The sequence below is a fragment of the Halyomorpha halys genome, unplaced genomic scaffold (assembly GCF_000696795.3).
Source record: "Halyomorpha halys isolate HHAL.00 unplaced genomic scaffold, Hhal_1.1 Scaffold1317.1, whole genome shotgun sequence".
Taxonomy (NCBI): Eukaryota; Metazoa; Arthropoda; class Insecta; order Hemiptera; family Pentatomidae; genus Halyomorpha; species Halyomorpha halys.
In genome coordinates this window covers 435,559-458,501 of record NW_027105103.1, presented here as the reverse complement: position 1 = coordinate 458,501, position 22,943 = coordinate 435,559, and the positions used below count along the sequence as shown (strand labels likewise).

General features: G+C 31.5%; 1 protein-coding gene across 2 annotated transcripts in view; it reads right to left on the bottom strand.

Annotated features, from left to right (window-relative positions):
- LOC106689279 (ankyrin-3) overlaps positions 1-22,943 on the bottom strand; it is a 231,288-nt gene that overhangs the window by 77,513 nt on the left and 130,832 nt on the right. For both annotated transcript variants that reach the window (XM_067048478.1, XM_067048479.1), the window contains exons 2-10: positions 20,688-20,789; positions 15,802-15,934; positions 14,289-14,452; positions 14,045-14,200; positions 13,733-13,861; positions 7,075-7,272; positions 5,290-5,586; positions 4,983-5,180; positions 3,949-4,095 (exon numbers count right to left, since the gene is read on the bottom strand). In XM_067048478.1, coding sequence (XP_066904579.1) covers positions 3,949-4,095; positions 4,983-5,180; positions 5,290-5,586; positions 7,075-7,272; positions 13,733-13,861; positions 14,045-14,200; positions 14,289-14,452; positions 15,802-15,934; positions 20,688-20,789 — 1,524 coding nt within the window. The remainder of the gene's footprint in view (positions 1-3,948; positions 4,096-4,982; positions 5,181-5,289; positions 5,587-7,074; positions 7,273-13,732; positions 13,862-14,044; positions 14,201-14,288; positions 14,453-15,801; positions 15,935-20,687; positions 20,790-22,943) is intronic.

The window sequence follows — 22,943 nt, the reverse complement described above, 5'->3', positions numbered from 1 at the left end:
ACAAAATATATAAACGTAAACAAAAACAATAAAAACATTTATTGTTTTGTAATAAATATTATTCTGTACTTATACAAATCATAATGACAAATAAAACTTTTATAAGGTTCTAGTCATTAAAAAACATTTCATTTCCAATTTATTTAAACTCCATTATGTATCTTAAAATAGACATAATATAAAAAAAAAAAGTTATTCACCCTCCACGGACTCTAACCCGGCTCCTAACGACGAGGAACACCGATCCGTTGCTGCTACGCTGAACCCATTACGAGTAACCGTTTGCTACAGAACTGACTTTAATGAGTGAATTGCATCTTCAATAGCAAATATCTAAAAAATTATTAAATAGTCGCCCCTATAATCATATATCTTCATCAACAGGGAAACTAAATCTACCATCCTATAAAATTTGAACTAAATCCGTGACCCCAAGACCTTGCACTCTCCTTGTTAGACAGAAGGCAACCGGTGATTGGTTCCTACTCCTCTTCTACTCTGCAATGACCCAGGAGTTCATCATAGGGCCTATCTTTATTGGTTTCACGTTTCCTGGCGACTTATCCTCTATATTTTACTTCCACATTTAATGAGCTTTAATTTCGGACTAATGGAGTTGAGATTTCTTTTTTTGGAAATGAAATGGTCTAGTGAAGTGAGGACGGGAAGCGGGGGTGGGGGAAAGAACGAAGGACTATGATTTGACTTCGGGGATTTGTAACGGGTATATATGAGAGATGAAGTCCTCGCCCCTAACCCTTCATAACATGGGGGAGGGGCGCGAAAAAGCCACTTATGGTTCTTCGCACAGAAAATCTGAAAATTTGTCACGCCACCAAAAAAAAAGATTTTGAGATTGAAGAACATGATGAACCCACAGCGACTTACATAATAGATTATTATGTATATAAATAGGATATAGTAAAGGGACAAAACTTTTTTTTTATATTTGTAACAGGTAATTTTCTCGTCTCAGGTTTTTTTTTGGACCAGATCTATTCCAATCTTAAACGGTCCGACCAAAATCTGGCTCCAACGTAATTAAACCAGAGAAAATTTACTTTATTCCCTTTGATTACTTTTAAGTATATTAATATAAGAGAAATAAAAAATGTAATTATATTGTGTATGCCACATCAATCGGACTTCAATAAAATGGTCTGATACATTCTATAAATCCCCAAAGATGATTAAAAATTGAAAAGGAAATAAACTTTGGTTATTTAAGATAAATTAATAATATAATGAAAAACTATTTTACTACATTTGGAAAGAAGACTTTTTTATTTTCTCTTGTTAACACGATTTTATTCATAAATCTGCATTGATTTTCGAATACCCTACAATTGTAAAATTTCCTGAACTGAAATGAAAGTCAGTTTTAAGTTTACCGGGTTAAAATGTTTACTAGGCGTGATGGTTTTTAAAATGATTAATAACAATATATATCTGAATCATTTATCACCAGTCAAATGGGCTTTATATTCATTTTCTTAGTCTAAAAAATCTTTTCGGTAATCGTACAGTAAACGAGACTCATTCATCAGGAAATCTGTTAGGTGGTTCCAAACACCGGAAGAGTACATTTACCCAAGTAAATGGTTTGGTCACTGAAAGAATGATTCTTCTTCCTTTGTCTCAGACATTAAACTAACAAGTTGGTTCTGTTGTGGTAAGGTCGGTGAAAGAACTATTCACCGAAAAGCAAGATTTCTCCAGCCTCAAGTAATGTCAATATGCTGTACTGTTTAGTAGAGTAAGGTTCGTACTAGTTGTTGTCGATTGGGGTAGCCATGGAGAGTTATAGATTGTACAGGAGTCGATAGGACTCGCACGTAACTACCATTCATTAATGCTTTGTTCCCTTCACCTTCTGCTCAACTTGCAATCGATGTAAGCTCCTGCTGTGCATGGTTTCTCGGTAAAATTAGACAATTTAAGGATGTGTTAATAAATTCTACAGAAACCAAAAAGTTACATTATTTACATGTTCTGATATTCTAAAAAAAATGAGAAAGTTTATATTTTGTGGCACGCGAGTTGAGTTTTTTGCTGAATACAAAGCGATCACTCAAAAACTGTTCCAGTTATTAAGTCTCAATTGCAGGATTGTAAGTGCCAATGTTCAAAATTGTTTTTATAAAAAATAAATGTAAGAATAAGCCAAATAATCAAGCTTTCTAATTTAATAATTCATGGGGAGATAAATATAGCGTGTCTTTTGGGGATGAGTGCTATTAAAAGTTAAATACATATTCAACAAATAAAGGCCTCTAAGGAAAATAATTTATTTATTAACAATTTGGAACTGATTGGAAATACTTAACAAAAATAATATTGTCTAAATAGCGTACAGAAAATAGTGTTTGTACTGGCGTACCACTGTTTGTACTTGGAATTACTAGGGGAGAGGGCACTGCAGTGGAGAACGGGCATAAAATTATGATGTAGCCTGTTTTGAGAATTTTTGTTGCAAAATAATTTTTTCCATGTTTAGGCAGAGAAAGAACTCTGAGAAATAAAAATTTAGATTTTCATTACTGATAAAATTCAAAAAACCGGGTCTCTATCCCATTGGACCCACGTTTCTTAGTAATTCCAAGAACAAACACTTTTTACTCTTTTCAGTGTGACAATATTAATTCTAGTAAATGATTTTCCATCGTGGCCACATTGTTAATACATAAATTATTTCCCAAGAGATCTTTATTTTTTTTTTTTTTTAAATAGCATTCACCCTATTGGATACCAACTATATATATATCAATGGAAATTTTCTATTGCTATTCCACTAATCTCATTCATTTAGAAAACGTAGAGGCAACTACGTTGCCGTTCCTAAGGCTTCTCTCTTAATTTGGGGTATTAACCTTTGGTGAATCCTATCGGAGCCATTCAATATATTTTTCTCGGGGCTTAGGCTAATGTTTCACTGACGTTATTTTTTATTTTTTAGTTAAGTTTTCAAAATTTTTTAATCAAATATATGAAAAAGGCTATTCATTATGACATAAAAAAAATTCCTATACTTTTTATTAATTTGATCAATCCAAATTCATTTATTAATTCAAGAATGGAATTATATATCTTTATAATTTATCATATGTTTATTATATAATAAATTTATTTTTTTAAAGATTCGATAGTTCACCGTTTGATAACATCTTAATATAATAATTCTAAAACTCAAAAAATCTTTTTTACAATTTAAAAAACAAACCATCCCTTCATTCTAGAGACATCTTGAAAAAATTCATAAATTTAAATTCAGAAAAAATATATCAGTATCTTACAAAACCATGGTTGATACAAGATCATTTACATTTTTTTGTTTTGTTTTTTTCATTCAAATAGTAATAATTGATTCTTTTGTTTAAAGTTATAAATAACGGATTAAGAGTAATATATGGGTTTAATCATTTAAATTTGTGCTTTTTACGTTAACAACAATAATAAGCAATTGTCTTTTTAGGCTCTTAATGTTCATTAGGTACAGGTACTAAATGTGTTGGTTTATGTATAATTCCATTGTAATTAAATTTCCGCTTATTTTGTATTTCATTGTGTCTACCTGATCCCGCATTTATCTTTTTTAACGATGCTAATAAAAACATAAATTAATTTGTTGTTTGTAAAAGTAATCTCAAGAATACGCTTTACAGAATTTCTATTTATATATAGGACGCACTAAGCACTATTCTAATAATTCCCTGATAGTTCACCCACAGCCTAGTTTCACAAATACTAAACAAGTTATCTCAACAAGAACTTAGACTCGTTTCAATACATCCATTCTCGATGGAATAACCTCGGATAATCACAGACCGACAATTACACGAGCTCTAATTGCTACTAAATGAGATATTCAGGCCTCCTTCTCCACACCCTAGACAAGAGATAGCTAATGTCGATGTGGTCCATCATTCTCCTAATGATAAGGGTTATTACCTCGTCCTGGCCTTCTTTGGCGGCGATGTGGAGTGCCGTGTAGAGGTCCTTGGTGGTCGAGTCCACGCTGGCTCCGTGCTGGAGTAGCAGCATCACGATATCCACGTTCCCTAGCCTGGATGCTATGTGAAGTGGAGTTTGTTCCTCCTGGAAAACAAAAAGAAAGAACTTGCAAGATCAATAGAATTTTGCCAAAAATAAAACTATGATAAAAAGATAAAACTATGATTAGTGACAATTCTTCTATTTAAAAAAAAATGAAAAACATAAGCTATGTCGGGGTTAGTGCGTTTTGGAGACAAAAGCGGGTATAAGTTAAACCCGACGAAGAAAAGTATATCAAGTTGAGTTGTTTGATAATGATTTTACCAGCATTAGTATTATATTAACTTTTTGATCTTTTTTGTAAATAATATAAAGAAATTGAATAAATTACCGAATACTTTTAGTTATAAAAACACATATTTTTGTACGTATAAACATTCTTGCTAAGTAAAAAATTATAATTCTTTATTTTGAAACTTTACAAATACCTTTTGGCACATAATGTGAATTTGAGTCATGGAACATTTTATATTGTTTTTATTATTTAAGTCACAATTGGTATGTCTAGGTCCTTGTTTAATGATTTTGTGATATGGAAGGGACAGTGAGTGGCATACGGGAAGAATTTGACTGAAACTTTTAAATAGTTTGTTGGTGTGATTTTTTTCCTTTTAAACATACAATATTTCTTCTCCTTCTACTATACCAAACTTCCCTGTCAATGTAAACTATCAGCGTATCCATATCATTAATTATCACCATCAAATTGTAATTGTAACTTAAATACCAGAATTTTGTAAATATCTTGCCTGACAAATTAACATCAGTCTGAACCATGTAATTATTTTAAGAGGACTTTTGTCCCAGAATAAACTTATTTTTTTCATTTCATTCATTATATATATTTAGGTTCTCTATAATGGATTTCATGTAATATTTTAATAATAACTTATTTTCAATGTATTCGTATAATATGTTAAATTTCTTACCCTGGCTCTGGCGTCGACTTGAGCTCCATTCCTCAGCAGTATCCTGATGATGTCGGTCTGGTTGGCCCTCGCTGCCAGGTGTAAGGGTGTCTCCCCGCGGACGGTCTTCACGTCGGGGTGGGCCTCGTTCTGGACCAGGTAGATAACAATGTTCATACATCCCATGAAGCTGGCCACGTGGAGTGGTGTCAAGCCAGACTATATAAAAATAAACTATTGTAAATATAATTTCGAACAACGGAACATATTTTATAGGCGTTTGCTTTCTATCCATAATAACTATGTAATTATCTGAAACTGAAATTACCTCTGTAGTGGCTTCGATGGACGCTCCGTGCTTGAGAAGCAGCTCGACCACCTTGATCCTATTCTTCTTGCAGGCGATGTGGAGGGGCGTGAACCCATTGAGGGCCCTGGCGTTAGGGTCGGCCTTCCTGTCGAGGAGTAGCCTAGCGACTCCCACGTGACCGCAATGGGCGGCCACATGAAGAGCCGTCAGGTAGTCCACGGTGACATCATCCACGGGGGCGCGGTGATAGAGGAGGATGCGTGCCGCGTCCACGTGATCCCCTTGGGACGACATGTGGAGGGCAGCGAGGCCGTTCTGCAAAAGTGGATAACTCAATAGAGGCAGTCATTGAACAGATGGACCGAGAATTGGGGAGTGGGCTCTGGAGTGGCCATACTTTATCATTATTAATGGATTCGAGGGTTGCGAAATCAGATTATTGTCTATGGTTCCTATTTTGCTATTCTTGTTGTGAACGTGGCGAAATGTTTTCCCACTCAATAAACTAAATCTAATATAGTCCTAACCAGAACCGAATACGTCTTTAATATTGGGATACCTTAGGACTTTTTTTTCGAATAAATAACATGTTATACAAAATTGTTAAAAAAAAAAAATGTCTTAGACACTAAAGAATGTTTACAATAAAAACTTCTCTTGATCAATTTCTCGCCACAAATATATATATTTTTTTACTTTTTTCATTATTTCAAACTTAAAGTGTATGAAAAATTATTGCATGATAATATAATCATCTCGAATAATAACATTATAACATCATCAGTGACGCTGTACGTCCAAAATGAAAATGGTACTATTCCAATCGTTATTTGCTTTGGTTAGACCTTGTGCGTCAATATAATCATAATGAGCTAATTAGATCTTGAGATCGATATATTACATGAATGTAATTAAACTTAATGGATTAATCTATCCATACTGTTTTAGGGTCACTATTCAGACCACACCAAACAGTACGAACCTCAAACCTACGAATCGGTCACAACAACTGATAATGTGATATGCTGTTTCATCCTTAGTGGTATATAATCTACACATAGGTGATCCTGTAAGCTTGAGGTTGAACATGAATATACAATGACCAGTATAGGTCCCGGTTATTTTCATTACTTCAGTTGTCACAGGGTCCGCCCAGACACAGCTTGTATATTGCCTATATAGTTTAGTTATGCCATAAGCCGCCTTTATTCTACTTTTTGCGTAATTAAGGTTTGTTATAAACTCTTCGGCTTTGTAGGAGGGTTCTTAAAACCATTCCTTGCTAATCTGTCGCCATTCTCATAACCAGGTATACCATTGTGAACCGGCACCCATTCATTACAAGGTAAAACTTAAGGGAAAAAACCAGCAATTAAATGATAATGTTTAATATAAAATCATATTAAAGAAACAAATATTATTAATTTTTTTATATTCATTTTATTACATTCTTTCTCTGAACCTGAATCCTTAAATGAAAAATGAATAGATGGAGAGTGAAAAGAAACTAGGTGAAGGAGCTCCTAGGGAAAAATTAATTTTTTGTAACTTTCAAAACAGCCGCGATGTTTTATTCTCTCAACTATGGTTAGCAGGTTCATCATTTATGATTTTAAGCTGTATCTTGTTTGCATTGAAATTATAGAAAATTGGGTTGAAATAACTTGTTCATTTCTTCGTTTGCACTATTTTGTCTAGGTCTTCCGATAATAGTTCTAATAAAAACAACCTTTCTGAGTTGCGCCCCTTATTTATTGGTATGCAATATGTCATTAAATTTAATCGTTTGAATAAAAAACTCACCTTTGTCTTGGCACTGATTGGCGCACCACGCTCTAGAAGCATGTCCACTACCTGTTCGTGGCCAGACCTGGCTGCGCAATGGAGCGGGGTCAGTCCATCTCTGGTTTTGGCCTCGATGTTGGCACCTCTGCTTAGAAGAACTGCCACCATGTTGGCTTTGCCCCACTTTGCAGCGACGTGCAGTGGAGTTATGTTATGCTGTTGTGATAATAATAAAACAAAGGGTAAATTTATGCCTTTCAGAATCTACAATATTCAGTTAAGATCAAGAAGCCACTAAACAATCAACTTAGGACTTTGGAATTCTTGTAACTTGAGCTATAATGTATAATTTTTTTATTTCTTTGTTTCACCAATTGACTTTCACTATTTTAATTTTTTTTAAAAACCATTTATCCCGCCTCCAGTTTAAAAATTAAACATAATAGTTCTTAAATCATATATTGCTACATGTGGAAATCTATTATCGCAAAACATTTTTAATCAATTTATTTTTACTGATTCAGTAGCAAAATGCATTTTAAATGTAAATCTGCTAAGTGAATTTAACAGGTTATGAAGTTTACTACCTGAAAATTATTAGAAACTTAATTAGTTATCAAATAATTAATACACATTTTAAATCAATGATCGCAACCGGTTCTAAAATAACGTTTCCCTTTACAATTAGGCTCATACAATGTTTATATCACAGCTTAATAAGATATGAAGAATAGCTATTTTGTCATTGATATATCATTTTAGGAGCTTTATATATAAATTTTATTACTAATATGTCTTAAATTACAAAGATAAAAATTTTAAAAGCATTTTAATGGAAACAGAAACTACAAATAATCAAGAAAGAAAATAAGTATGAAAAACACACATACATTCCTTTAAATGCACTATAAAAAAAGAAGAAGGAAAAAATGAAAAGAGATAGCCAGAAGATATGATAACATCAAATGCAAAGATAGGCCAAGAAGTAAAGCATACGAAAATAATTTAAATTTAAAAATGATATAAGCCAGAAAGATGAAATAAGATGTGTTTTAAAAAAAGAATGACTCTATAGAATAAAATGACTTACTCTATAGAATAAAATGACTTACTCTATTGAATAAAATGACTTACTAAGTGAAATGATTTTCGACAGCGGCTTTTTCAAGCATTTTTCAGTTATTTTAAAGAAAAAATGGTTAAGAGGAAGCACTTTAAGATACGTTCGAAACATTTCTCTCATGTAAGAAAAATTTGTAAATTCAGCACTGACTTCCAACACTACCCTCAATCTATTCGGTTTGAATTCTTCCTTGGTTAATCGACTTTTAATTCGATGGTTAGCATTTGTATTGGTTTTTTTTTTTTAAATGGTTTCAGGATACTTTCAACCTAATAAATAATTATGGAACCCAATATATATCACTCAATATATAAGGCGGTAGGATCACAGAGCTGACCACACTGTAGGAAGAAAAAGAAATTCCTGTTTCAGTATTTTCGGATTTAATTACGGTCGATGTTGTACAAGTGATTTAATTAATTTATTAGCCCTATTAGTACAAGAGCTCGGTGGAAAAAAAGTCAGTTATTTCACCGTATGTTTTATTACATTAATGAAAACTATGTATAATTACAAGTCAAAATAGATGAGTCTGCCAAGTAAAGTTAAGGGAATACAAAATAACGTTTTTGTAGCCCCATATCTTTGAAATACTTAATAGAACGCCATTTAAAGTAGAGTAAATTTTTTAAAATATGAGCCAAAGTTGAGCTTCAATACTTTAATAGTTCCCGAGACACAGTTTTTAAAAAGCAATATTTTATGAAATATATACTGAAAAATCAATAGTTAAAAATATTTCCCATAGTAAATTCACGTATGGGAAATCTTTATCTCAGGATCCATTTCACGTACAGGTATCTACTAGCACTCAAATTAAAGCCAATTGAATGTACTATAATGTTATTAATAACTTTTCGTATCTTCGTAGGAGTATTAGTTTTTATGATATTTTCCTAAATAAATTCACATTTTTGATTTATATATGTATATATAGTTGACCGTAAAAATTGATATATAGGAAGATGGTCAGGGTTGCGGTCAATAGTGAAACAAAAATAGTTTACAACTATTTATTTTCCAACATTAAATTTTAAAAAATTTACTCTACTTTAAATGGTGTTCTATTAAGTATTTCAAAGATATGGAGCTCCAAAAACGTTATTTTGTATCCCCTTAACTTTACTTGGCAGACTATTTTTGTTTCACTATTGAACTATATCTCAGGAACCATTAGGCTTACAGATGTATGCCAGGAATCAAATTAAAGATAGTTTAATGTACTATAAAGAAGTGAAACATTTATCTTTGTAGGGGTAGTCATTTTTGTGATATGTGCATGAGAGTATGAATTTCGCATATGGAATTTTGTCCGAACAAATTGAAATCAATTATTCTTTTGCAAATATCATGAAAACTACCACTTTTACGAAAATAAACGTCTTGACCTACTTTCTAGCAAATTTGTTTTTGAGCAAATAGCTCTCTGCCTGACTTGACTAAACAAAGCGTTTGGACGTGTCCATACGCTATAGCACTGGATCTAATAATGCCCATCAACAAATCTATGACCCCAGGATCATCCGGGACTATAGCCGAGCGCTACCCTGAGCCAGAATGAATCCATATATACACCGACGGGTCAGCTACAGGGGGAATTAAAAATGCGGGTGCAGGTGTCTATAGTAGCCTGTTCCAACTGTCAGCACCTGCTGGAGCAAACGCTACCAATTTTGATGGAGAGGTAGCTGCTATTACTTTGGCTTTCGAAAAGCTTACTCACGCCAGCGAAAAGAAGATAGTTCTGCTATCGGATTCCAGGGCAATAGCGTCTGGACATCCCTCGGCTAATGCTGGAATTCTCACATGCCGAAAAACTATAGAAAGTCAAAGAGAAATACTTAAAGTATTGGCAATGCAATGGATGCCAGCCCATTGCAGTATATCTGGGAATGAGGAGGCGGATCGACTTGCACGGTTAGGGGCTAGCCAACCGCAGCCGCTTCTTCCTATCACCTTGGACGTGGCGAAATAAATGGCCCGAACGCTATCACTGAAAGAGCAGAGGAAAGGAGTAGAGGAGAATGTGGGGGCAAGAACTGGGCGCCATTGCTAGACTCTAAGAGGTACCCTCCATTGACTTTACCAAGAGCGGTGGCAGTGGCATGCTTCAGGTTGGCTACTACATGACTATTTGCGGCACCACCTGAAGAGAATAGGAGTGGCTTCGTCCTGTGTGGAGATGGTGAGATGACCGGTAATGACATATTACATGTGCGGCAACGGCGGACTTAATTTCAGACAAGATTTACGTGAACAAAGCTGAAGTATATTTGACTGTTCGAAACAAAATGGCAGAAATGCCTCTTTTGACGTAGGAAAAAAAACTTTCTAGCAAATTAAGCTAGCTTTAATTTGAGTGCTAATAGATATCTGTACGTCACATGGTTTCTGAGATATAAATTTCCCACAATCAATTCGCTAACTACTGATTTTTCATTGCATTTTTTATGAAATGTTGTTCTTAAAAAATCTGTATCTTGAGAAATATTAAGCGTAAAGACCTCTGTTAGGACTCATGTTTTAATACATTTAATCTACTTTAAAGAATGACCTGTTAGGTTTCCTCGTTTTGCAGGTAGTTTCAAAGATACGGAGTTGAAAATTATTTTTTTTGTTTTGATATCTACTAACTATAACTATAACTATAACTTGGCAGACTCATCAATTTTGACAATTATTCGAAGTTTTCATTAAAGTAATCAAAGTGAAATTTTTTTCTTTAGAGACCTTTTTCTGCTCTTGGGTTCTTGTACAACAAGGCACACACTTGCATTGTAAAACTTTAAGACTAAACTGATTACATTAGAATTTAGTGTTTCTTAATTTAAAAATATGTGTGTATTAGCTAAATTAATTTAAATAATCAGATAAGCAAAAAAATACTTCATTAAATATTTTTAAAATTTAAATAAGTTGTATGTATCGATGAGTGTCATCCAACATCATATCCGCCCGATGTCACAGTATTAGCAATAGGTGTAGGTGTATAAATAAAGTGTGAAAAAATGTTTTGTGAAACTTTAGTAAGCCGAAAAAATATCGTTCCCTTCTTTTATGGATTGTGAAATTTGTATTATAAAGCTTATATGAGAGTAAAATACTTTGAAGCTTAAAAAAATGTAATCAAAATCATTCCTGATTGATGTTCTCACCATCAATAAATTTTTTTTTTGTTGAAATATTTTTCTGTGTAATCCGCTTATGTATTGTGCCACCTCCACATCTTTTATGAGGATGTATTTCCGAGAAAAAAAACCTCGCTTGCCTTCAGTACTAGATATTGTGTTAGTCCAGTATCTGTTTGAAATGTAAAAGAGAAAAAATGCGAAAAAAGTAGAAATCAATATTGTTTAAAATTTGTGAAAGTATTTTTGTTGATACTTTGTTTATTTTGAATGTTTTGTTTCTCATGGAAATAAACCGGATATTTGTTGGAAAGTACGTGTATCTATAAATTTAACATTTATTGGTATCTGACTCCAAAAAGATATGGAGATGCTTGAACTAGGAGAAGAGGTGATGGATAACAAAAATGGCCAACTCCACCTGTCAGTTTGAAAGGTGATTAATGTTGCTCCTGTCTAGACATAAATGCTTTCTTGGCCAAGACCTTCAAGAAGTCGATAGCTGAGGATATCTTTATAGATATCTTCTAGGTCAAATCTGTTACAATGATGGGGTTAAAGGTTAGTATTACAGAAATACTTATTTCAGTTAGCCAGATGAGTCTGCTTAGTTTTCAACTCTGATATACTATAGCGAATTATATCAGCTAAAATGGTTTTAATTTTTTGAAGTTATCCTCCAATTCTTTGATCTGAGGAAGCGGTATGGATTTGGGGCGGAGATAGAGGAGCGTTAACAAATAAGATGAATTAATTTTTGAGATTGGGTTAAGGAGACCTGATGCAAAGAGTGGAGAGGCATATTAATAATAAACTGAAATGATGTAAAAGTGTTTCAGGGTTAAGTTTCCTAGCTGAAAAAAATAATTAAGGATCTGAAAACAAGAAAAAAATTCCCTTTAAGGTATGTCCTTAGTGCTTTATTTAGGTGATATTTTCGTCTAAATATTTACAATTTTATGAATTAATTAGGCTATAATAATTGATAAATATGTGTTCCAACTATTTTATTAATGAAATATCAACATTAACATCATTATTAAATGTTTAAAGTGATTGATTATTTTAAGCAGTCAGACAAGCTCGGTATTTTTCTCTTAAAGTAGCAGAGGCCGAATAGTATTGGAAATCATTTAGATAAGGTCATTGACCAAACTTGCATTTTGTTCAATATCAACCCTAACCAAAATATTTCATTAATAAAGTAGTTAGAACATTGATTAATTTATTTATTATAACCTAATTAATTAAATAATCCATTACAATGAGAATAATTAGACGTGAATATTTGCTGAACAAAGCGTTAACGGACATAACTTTTTTTCTTGTTTTCAGATCCTTAATTCATATTTCCAGTTAGAATACTTATTCATGAAACATCTGGTAAACCTATGTCTTCTTTTGTCGAGTATTATCAGCATAATAATGTATAGGTTGCATGTATTATGATGTATTTTAGTATTATTAAGAATGAGAACAGCGATAATTTTCCAGAAAAGTATTATGATCCATTATTTCGAAATACTACTGCAACTTATTGATAATATTATAAATTAAAAATTTTAAAGAAGTTCTATGGTTCAGTCCTCATGTGATTCCTTTCATGGAAGGATAGATTTATTGAGAGGGAAAGATAATGATGACATTGCATACTGAACGGTGCGGAACTGTGATTGATTATCTTATCTTTAATCTGAGAATGTACCATTGGCCATTCTGTTTATTCTGCTACAAGGTTGATTCTCATCAATCAGGATTGAACCAAATGTAGTTCATTAGCCCGGAATTTTTCTCAATTGCTTCTTAGGACAAAGTGAATGCTCAGGTATTAAAAGCACAAGTGACAAGATCTCAATTAATTTTTACTTTATCAGTACAGTTTTCAGACATTGCAGCTATTTCGTATGGTCAACACACGATTCAAGAAAGATAAGGAACATCACGCTATATGGTATGGGTCTAATTGTTTTAGTTAATAACGTTAAAATAATATGATTAATCAAAATTAAAATGTTGTCCTTGACATTGAAATGTGTATCCTCATTCTTGCAAGCAGGAAAATGTATAAAATGTTTTTTTAGATTAGCTAAATTAGCATTTTGGAAGATTTAATTATACTTTTTATTAAGATGCCATTCCAACCAATACTCAGAATATCATTTAACCTGGATTAAAATTGTGATACCAATCACGTTCTACAATAAAATATAAAAGTTCACTTACAAATGATTGATTATACTACCTCCTATTTCCACTCTAAAATTATTGTCAAGGATTTTGAAATGTTGAAGTTTAGATGATTGAAAACATAAAATAAATTATGTAAAATAAATGTAAAAGCCAAGACCGAAGGACGTAGATGAGGACAGATGATAGCCCAAAATACAAAAATTCCAAAAGTCAAAAGTCGATAACTTACACTTACCTTTGCCGCGTAGTTCACATCCGCTCCTTTAGTGAGGAGCAAGTTGGCAATACCTTCGTTACCGTAGTGAGCTGCGATGTGGAGTGGAGTGAAACCACTTTTCGATGTTACGTCGGGGTTGTGTTCGTTCTGTAAACCAAGTCATCAGTTGATTTTTTTTTCGAATATTTATTATAGAATGATACTAATTTTATATTGGTTTATTTCTAGATATCTGAAGTTTCGTTATTTTATCCGAAACGTGGAATTCTATGAACAAACAAAAGCATTTCTAGAAAATTATTTTACATATCCTCTTATCTTCTTCCTCACCTGTAATAAAAGAGCTGCAGCTTTGCAGTCGTCTTTCTTGGCGGCGATGTGTAGAGCCGGAAGCCGCACCTTCCCTCGCGTGTCGTTCTCGAGGAGCACTGCGACTACCTTGTCGTGTCCTTGTTGCATAGCAACTGCCAATGGCGTGAATCCGTCCTGAAAAGAGGATTGGGATTGTATGCAGAAATGACAGCAGGAAAAGCGATATTTCGCAGGATATTATCTGAAGACTCTGTTTACGTACCTCAGTGGCAAGGCTCTGGTTGGCCCCGTTGGCCAAGAGGAACCTGACCACAGTGTCGTGGTTCTCCTGGGCGGCCATGTACAGTGGGGTGAACCCATTCTGGCTCTGCACGTTAACACAGGCTCCGGCTTCTACCAGCCTGCGTACCACCTCTTCTTGGCCCGCTGTGGCAGAAAATTATTATTATTATTATATATTTCTTAATGCAATGGTAAAATACAAGATAACCTTTAAGAGCAATATTATTGAAAGAAAACATTTTCCAGACTTTAAATAATATTACAACGTTGGATTGGTTAAAAGTTTTTTTTTTATTTATTAGTACCATTGATCGTGGTGACTTTTTCTAGTTAAAACACGTTTAAATGCCACCATAGGCTCGCTATGTGTTTGCATCTTTCCAGTTATAATTAAGTCATCACTGAGTTTTGGAGTCCAGCCAATTTATTATCATACTTAAAACAATTTATTTCTTTATCATACTTCCAATTAATTGATTTTAGTTGTGTTATACTTTGGTTTGTGCAGCTTTTCTGGACAAGAGATAAATTGAAGAGACAGAAAAGCGAGTTGCAGGAGTACTCTACTTTTTTTAGCGGCAGAAGTCGGTACATTATACTAAATGTAAACATTTGTCAATACACAATGCAATGTTTCTCATACTCCCAGATTGATTGTGCGAAAGAAAGCTACAACTAAAAGCAGACAGCCGAAAATCATAGAAAAACATTAGAGGCTTTTGTAACTTATTTGATCAAGTAAAGGAGTATTTTGGTATTTTACAGAGAGTTTTTATATAAAGTGAATAATAACGGTGATGGAATTTATCACTAATAAAATTACAACATTTTTTACATTGTTAACGTTAGTAGAATTTAGAAAAAAGACGTTCGGAATGCATTTCTTCTAATTACATAATTGTTTATCAAAATTGCATATTAATTATCAATGGTAAAACTTATGTTGAGTTCGTAGGTAATTTTCATATTTAAAATAATATAACATTACAAAATAATTTATATTTATAATTTAAGAAATGGAGACTGCGAATTTTATTTTATTTTAAATATTAAACAAAGATTTTATTTTATTTTAAATATTTTTGTTTAGATGTGAAATTGCACCAAAATGACGATATTTATTTGAAATACTATGTTAAAAAACTGAAAATATTTAAGAGAGGAATTATGATAGTAGAGTATATTATGATAATCTGTTTTATACAAATTCAAAATAAAATTCATCAATGTCTCATCATTAATATTCACTTATGAAATCACATCTTATTTTTAAAATATAAATCTATATTACGAAAAGAGATATTTATATTAGTTGTTGTCTAATTATATGTATTTATTTTTTTGGCCCAGTTTGCAGATTTGTTTTTTGTGATTTAGATAATATTAGCTCAAATAAAAAGGGTAATGGTCAGACTTGTTCTCATTATATACATTATTACTGACTTACAATATATACATTAATCTTTGAAGATAATTAAGAATAAAGAACTTACCGAGAGAGGCGATGTGGAGAGCAGTGTTTCCTTTTTTCGTCGCGGAATCGACATTAGCTCCCCTCTTGAGGAGCTCGTCAACAACTTGTATGTGGCCATCCTTAGATGCCAAGTGTAATGCGTTCAAACCGTTCTGGAACATAAGAGATATTTTATAAAAATAAAGGATTAGTATTGTAGTATATAACTATAATATGTATAGTATATAACTATACAGGGTTTTAATGTTGAGAAATATTTTCAGAAGTGATAGCAGATCTCAAAAGTAACGTAAAGTTTATATGGTCCGATTCTCTATAGAATAGGAGAAAACTGACATTTTATGTTATTTTAAGTGTTATTTTTTTTTGGTAAATAGGAAGCAACCAGTCATAAACTACTCAAGTTAATGATAATTCAATTATTAGTTTAATATCAGTAGAATGTAGCTCTGTTTAAAATATTTAAATGCCTAAATAAAGCAAAGTTTTGTTGTTATAAAATCATGAACTGAATGGTTTTAAAATTTGTTGAAGTTGGCTTAGTTTAGCATGCTGAAATTTAAAATGATCAAACTTAAGACGTTTTTTTGCTACCATTCACTAGCTTCATATTTAACAAAGAACGTAAGACTTAAAATCGGATCATAATACATAGAATTTTTTTTTTTATGAGGCCTGTTATCACATCTTGCCATTTTTCTTAATTCCCTATACGAGCTAGTATGTTGACTATTTATCATTATCAACTTTATATGCCAATATACTCTGTATGTGTAAATAACCAATATACTAGGTCGTACAGGGAATTATGAATAACGATAATAACCAAAATACTGATTGTACGGAAAACCAGAAAATTCAGCAGCCAATATTAAATTGTTAAAACGTTAAATCAATTGAAGATATATGAGTAGAAAATATATATTCTGAAGAAAATAAAATGGTCTAAAACTTCCTTCAGTCGATATTTTGGTAAAAATAAATACCAATATGGAAATATTAATTTTCCAGAAATCTTGAAAACTAATTCTGATACGAAAAAAATCAATATTAATATTCTTAAAGGAAACATTGTCAGTATTAATTTCACTATTTTCCCGCTCTCTTCAAATTTATCAAGCCTTAAAATTCTGAAAACGTTGTTCATCGTCATCCCTAAAGAATCTCACTCCTCCATTCTTCCGCCGCTCAAATAATCTCTCCTACTCCTAATCCTGCCAATTCAAATACTTCCTGTCCATTCAGTTTCCTAAGAATTGGAAAGAGATTTTTTAAAAAAAATTTAATCATGATTTATAAATGTGCATGTATAATATATGTTATTTAAAAAAATATTAATGCTTCATTTTCAGGTCGTCCAAAAGTCACCAATCTCATTGATGACCGATTAATAAAAATCTATGAGCTCAGAAAAATTAATTCAACAGCTTCTGACAGTAGAAACTTGGTTGCTAGGATTTTCTTGTTATTTGTCACAGAATTAACCGTTTGAGGAAGACAGAGAGGGTGAAACCTTAGCTAAAGAAGACCTGCGAAAGACCTATTCTTACTCCAGAGAACAGTAACTGAGATTTGCTAGACAAAGTTAATCTTAGACCGAGGAGGAATGGAATCACACTGGAAACAGGATTGTTCTTGACAGTGAAAGAGGTGATCTAGAGTAATTGATGCGTAATAGAAACTAGGATATTCTGAGGGGGCTCTACCGTGATTTTTTTTTAGTAATGTCAAACACGCTGTTTTCACAAAATTCTAAAAAGTCTGAAGGTTTCGATTATTTGAATGTGTGTCTTTAAATAGATTGGTCGGATTTTGTTTGATAAAATATAATTAATTTACTCTTATCTAATAATATAAAATTAATTATTTTAAAATTAAAATTTATTAATTATGAAATTAGTAGCACTTGAAATCCAAGAATGAATGGTCGGTATACTTGGGCACCTCGTTCATTATACCTGAGGGGGCATAAAGAGGAATGAAATTGACACCACTTTGATGCCAAAGTGTATCGTATTTGTATATTTATTATTTTCGATCATTTTTATTACAAAAGATTTTTTTTTTTGGAACAAATCTTTATTCAAACCTGATTATCAGTGATGCGGCGAGAGGGATGCGCTGGGATCTTATGAGCTCTGCTCTATCCCTCACAGGTGGGGGATAGAGTGGGCTTAGGGATCCTCAGGTCGATTGTGTAAATATTGTATATAAGAGTGTAAATGCGACTATAAATTATTTTATTTTTATCATTATTTTATTTTATTTATTTATTTTTTCATGCAAATTGAGTGAACATGCAAAGTCATCATAGTTTGATTATGTTCATTTTCTTTATCCTTCTGATGGAAGGAATATGGTCCGGGTGCGGTCAAAAAAACTCAAATAGTAGAATTATACTATTTTAATGAGCCCATTAAAATATACTAAAAAAAAAATTATAAAATATACTTTAAAAAAATTATACTATTTTTTTGGCTCATTAAAATAGTATAATTCTACTATTTGAGTTTTTTTGATCGCACCCGGACCATATTCCTTTCATCTTTACACACGGTCAATCAATAATCTTCCATTACTATTTTTTTGTTCTTTTTTGACCGCACCCGGACCATATTCCTTTCATCTTTACACACGGTCAATCAATAATCTTCCAGTCTTTATCCTTCTGTTTGTATATATTTTAAAGAGATTTTATTTATTTTTATGTACTTTTTTCATTTTTATTTTATTTTAAGAAGAAATAAGAATGCGATCATTCATAACTATTACCTATTTCCCACAACGGTGTGGCAGATTATAATATCTATCAATAAATAAAGTTCGATTATCAAAAAAAAAAAAAAAAACAGTTATGAAAATGGCAAGAGAGGCATGGAGGAGAGCAGAGCCCAGCGACGCAATAGTGGAATATCAAATTTAGTTGATAAACGAGATGATCTCTCATCCAGCTCCTCTTCAGCTTAATATGGACGTTTCCGGGTATGAGTGTTGGGTTCATGGCATTTAAGTGAAAGTTAGTATGTCCTTGTAATTATTCATGGAGGCGTTTATAGTTGGTCAGGATGTTTTTATCAACAGTCAGCTTCCTAAGTTATATTGTTGGCATGTAGCTTTAATAGCTTTTGTAGTAGTTTTAAAAGTTTTTCTCTGAAAGATTAGAACTTCATTAATGTGAGTATTTTTAATTATCCTAAATATTTGTGATGCATAGGTCCAAATTTTTTTAGCAAGTAAATGTAAGTATTCAATTTCTGTCCAGGTTTTTGTCCGGAACGAGTGAAGAAAAAGGTCTTAGTATTCGATTAAAGATAAATACTAAATTTGACCCCAGTGAGAGTGGACCCCAGTCATTCTTTTGTCAAATGTAAATTCAAAGTAGTGTCTGATTTTGGTATCTGTGTATTGTCAAAGATAAATATGGACATATTTCATGTTGAAGAATAAAGCTGATGTGATTTGCCTTTATTCATTCCGGTCTTTCAAAGTTTAAACCAGTTAATAATTTTATTAAATACTGTTGTAGAACCAGCCGTAAATAGTGGCGTTGGTCTTGTATGTTATGTTGAGATTGCTCTGTCATCTGCATTCGACGTTGTCAAAACATTAGAAATGCAAGGTATGTCGTGGCGGTATATTATGTAGAGTAGTATAGCAAGCGCTTTGGCTGAGGTAAGTATAATGAAGGATGAGAAAATCAGAGGAAATTACAATGCTGTAATTTCGACTATTACAGCACTTACTAGACAAACGGTCTAAACTTCCAATTCATCTTTTCATTGTTGTTTAAGGCACTGATTAAAATTATTTTGATGAGAATTTGGTTTTGGCTTGAAGCAGATTTATCTATTTTGTGTGGTTATCCAGAATAAATGACTATGTAAAACAGTAACTTCAGCACAGTTTTTTTTTTTCATTTTTTAAAATATTTATTATTTCTATTTTGTGACGTGTTAAGAATGATATTGTTGCATCGATCAAATGAAAAAAAAAATTAACTCGGCTTTATGTTCTCTTAAAATGATTTATGGAAAAATATAGTTACATCTTAAATATAACTATATCTACTATGTGTATCTATTGTAATTAATTAACTATATTAATAAAATGTTTAATGTAACTATATTATTATGATATTTGATAATTAATTGCAACATGCTTTATGAACATGTTTAATGAGTGAAGAATACACGGATGAGGTAGTTGAGAAATTGTTAATTCATCTTTTAATCACCCAATAATAATAAATGTATACATAAAAAAAAATCCATTGATGGTAAAGATTCTTTTAGTTCCTAATTCATATAATATCTAGAATGAGATCTCTCTGGTTCGTGAGGTGCTTGGCGTCAAAATAGAACAATAAAGTTCCGGAATGCAAAAGAAGATCGTTACTGCAGGAGCGAAATAACTCCATAAAATTATTTGAACCGCTACCTTTTGAATTATTCATGAAGGCGATTATAGTCACGGAAGTATATCGATTATGTTAATCCTCGTTGCAGCTGCCGTCTTCAAAGCTACTAGTTTTTCCAGACAGTCTGGTTTTAGATTTTAAGTAAACAGTGACTTCCTATTCTTTTGAAACTATTAAATTCAAATTAAATGCTTTTGAACGTAGAAAATGAGATAGGCGTAAATACATTTTATCTATCAATAGGCACTGATTATTTGATTGACTGGTTAAGTGCATTCTCAATATTATTTTTAATAGACTATTATTTTATATTTTAAAAGTTTTTTTTTTTTATGCGGAATGGATTTATAGAAAAATTTAGTTACATCATAAGTATAACTATATCTACTAGGTGTATGTATTGTAATTAATTAAGATATCACCATAATTTATTAACTATATTAATAAAATAATGTAACTATAAAAATATATAAATAAAATACACTTACCGCATTAGAAGTATTAATGTCAACATTATTTTTCAGTTGATCGAGTACTTTTTCTAGGTGCCCTGCTCGGGCAGCCCGCAGAAAGGCTGTATTCCCATCCGACTAAAAAAAAAAAAAGTGAGTCATTAATAAACTGAATTAGAAAAATACTAATAAAATTATGAATAATAATTAACAAAATAATTACAAACAAATGATAAATGAAACATTGGTAAAATTGTTTGTCATAAATTTAGACGGGTTTAACGCCGTTTTCCAATTTCAGGCGTAAATAATCTCGATTTAACTATCTTAAGTCTTAAGGACCTGAGGATTTTAGTGAGGCGGGTCCGGCGGAAGGATTGCCTTCATTTATTTATTGTTATTAAAAAAAAATATTGTATAAACAGTTCTATTATTATCAAATTCAAAGTTTATTTCTTGTAGAAGATATTTTTACCATGTAAAATCAAATATACTTCATAATCAATTATCAGTAAATAACATTAAAAAAATGAGTTTCCTATTGGTTAAATAACCTTAATTGTTTATTTATTTTAAATAATATACCTTTATAATAGATAATAAAAAAAAGAAATAATTATTTTCAAAATGCAAGGTTTTACGTTAAGGATACGTAGAATCCACAAATCGAATAAATAACTCTGATTGCATTATGATATCCGATTTCTCTGCTACTAATTCTCCGATATTATTGAGATTTGATAATTTGTAAAATGTAACCATGTATTTCTAAATTAAAACTATGACACATTTGTATATGTATTTCAAAAAGCTCAAATATATTATAATATTAAAAAATATCAAATGTTGGAAACTTTTGAGGTATCATAAATAAGGTAATATTTAATATCATAAATCTTCATGTAATTAAGATTGCGAATTTCTGTAGGGCTTAATCTTTTATATTTTTGTTAATAAGATAATAATACCACATCCCTGCGTGTCTAGAGCGGGTCATTCGTGCTAGGTGTTGATAACCTCAATGCATTATCAGTATCAAAATTAATCTGCAATCCGTTATTAAAAGACACTTCAATCCAAATACATTAATTAAAAATTCCTCTTATGAGTAGATTGTTGTTGGGATATAGGGAGGATTAAATGCGCGTATGTATTTTGATTTTTTTTTTCTGTAAATTAATTTTTGTTAAACGATGCAGATATAGTTATATATAAGTAAAATTAATATAATATTGCTAATTGATTAAAGGTTAGATTTTATTATTTAATTATACTTTTAATATGTATTAACGTATTTGAAGACGTTATATAAGTAAAACAAATAGCAAAACCATATTTCATTTTATGGGAGGAAAAATAAATAAAAAATTAAATGGCTCCGTTAATCTGGAGTTATTATATTATAAATTAGTTATTGTAAGTATTACTTGGATTTTTTAAAAATTAATGTTATATTTTTTACTTTCTATTACCGATATATAGAATATATAATAGTAAGTGAAAGTATTGAGGTCTTGAAAAATGTCGATACCTTTCGAAAAGCGATTCCAGAGTCAAAATAACAGACTCGCTTTAAAACGAAAATTCTTACAAAACTTAAATTAAATATTTAGGGCATCTGTATATTACAGCATCGATTTTGATAAAATCGACAAACTAGAAGTGCCACTTTATAGAATCGATTTTTGACATTTTTTCGATAATGAACCTAACGATTTTGAATAAATTCACAATGTCAACGTAGAATTATATGGTCCTTAATAGCAAGTGGGTATTATCCTCATTGAAAGGCTCAAATGACGAATTTATAAAAAATATCTGTTTTTAAAGTATCTTTAATTTTGCTTTATTCAAATAAATAACCAATTTTCATAGTTAGCAATAATAAACAGTAGATAAATACAAAATATTGAAGAATTTGATAAATAATTGGAAGAGAAAAGAAGAGATAGATGTTTCCGAAAGCCGAGACCGCCCAATCTTTTCCGATTGTATTCGAGAAGCCCTGTATGGTTATTATTTGTTTTAATGTTGTTTTTGTGGTAGTAACAAAGCATATATTTGTAATTTTTACCTTGAAAAATCCTAAAATACACAGTGCACCAAATTTTTAAAATTTACTTTCTTATAGATTTCAAATTGCTAAAATATTTATATTTAATGGTAAATAGTTGTAGCTTAGTATTTATGGAATAGATGAATTCAACAGAGTAAATAAGGGCAACCCTTAATGAAATTTTTCAAATATTAAAATTAAATTAATTTTAATTAAATATTATAATTTGTATCACT